Source organism: Loa loa, assembly GCF_000183805.2.
Source record: "Loa loa unplaced genomic scaffold supercont3.2723, whole genome shotgun sequence".
NCBI classification, from domain to species: Eukaryota; Metazoa; Nematoda; class Chromadorea; order Rhabditida; family Onchocercidae; genus Loa; species Loa loa.
In genome coordinates this window covers 1-1244 of record NW_018110901.1, presented here as the reverse complement: position 1 = coordinate 1244, position 1244 = coordinate 1, and the positions used below count along the sequence as shown (strand labels likewise).

The 1244-nt window shown below is 21.2% G+C and overlaps 1 protein-coding gene across 1 annotated transcript; it reads left to right on the top strand.

The window, feature by feature from the left end:
• Positions 1–145: 145 nt before the first annotated feature.
• LOAG_15786 (hypothetical protein) lies at positions 146–334 on the top strand (the record flags this gene model as incomplete). The annotated part of the gene is made up of 1 exon (XM_003151274.2): positions 146–334. A coding segment is annotated over one exon (189 nt), but the record flags the coding sequence as incomplete, so codon positions are not given.
• Between the last annotated feature and the right edge of the window lie 910 nt (positions 335–1244).

Here is a 1244-nt window from a genome sequence, read left to right as displayed (position 1 = left end):
AAAATGTTATTTTAAAAAGATAGTTTTAAAATTAAAATATTTTGTTAATTTAAAATTTTGTAATCATTTAATTAATTTATTTCAGTTAAATTAAAATATTTTGTTAATTTAAAAATTTTGTAATCATTTAATTAATTTATTTTAGACACAACGTGGTCGTATACCAGTTGTAATATTGGATGATTTAGAAACAAAACGATTAAAAAAGCAATTAAATGAAGCAACACTTAGTGGTTCGGTGATACGAATTGCATTTGAATATGTTGATTTTGAACCTCAATATACTTTACGATTACAGGTGATTATCTTATCACTTTGTGGATACGGTAATTAAAATGATATGATAGTGTAATAGTTAAAATGATAAAATGATAAGAAATAGTAACAGATTTGCATCATTTCATTAATCATCGTTAATTTTTGATGAATAATTAACGAAAATGGGAAAGCTTTTTTTTTTGCAATATTATTTTATCAAATGTTTGTTAATTAGTATATTTTAATTAAACCAATCTGTTCCCTTTTTTTTTTTCTTACTCTTCTTTCTTTTCCTCATTGTAATGATTTTTTTTTTTTATTTTTACTTTAACATTTCGATTTTATTTTACTGTACTAATTACATTATTATCAATATGATTTCGAATTATTAGCAATCATTAACGAAGGATTGATTAAACAATTAATTTAATGTTTTTTTTTTTTTAAATTATTGGCTCATTTTAATTATTACATTGACTTAGTTTTTCTTTTCCTTTTTTTAATTACTATATTAACTTAGTGATTGATAGACTGACTGATTGATCAACGATTTTATTTTACTGATGCGAATTATATTATTATCAATATGATTTCGAATTATTAACATTCATTAACGAAAGATTGATTCAATAATTAATTCAATATCTTTTTTTTAAATTATTGATTTTAATTGTTACATTGACGTAGTTTCTTTTTTTTTTTTTTTTTAATTGTTATATTAACTTAGTGATTGATAGACTGACTGACTGATTGATTGATTGATTGATCAACTCGAGAATGTCAAGGGACATTACCTTCGATTTCATCATATAATACCATAGGATTTTGAATTTTTTCCTACATAATAATGGGTAACTTATAGCATATGGTATGATAATTAAAAATGATAATTATTAATAATTAAATTAAACATCTATTGGGAGTTTTTAAGTTATTTAGTTAGATTTGGGAGTTTTTAAGTTATTTAGTTATTTAGTTAGTTAGAA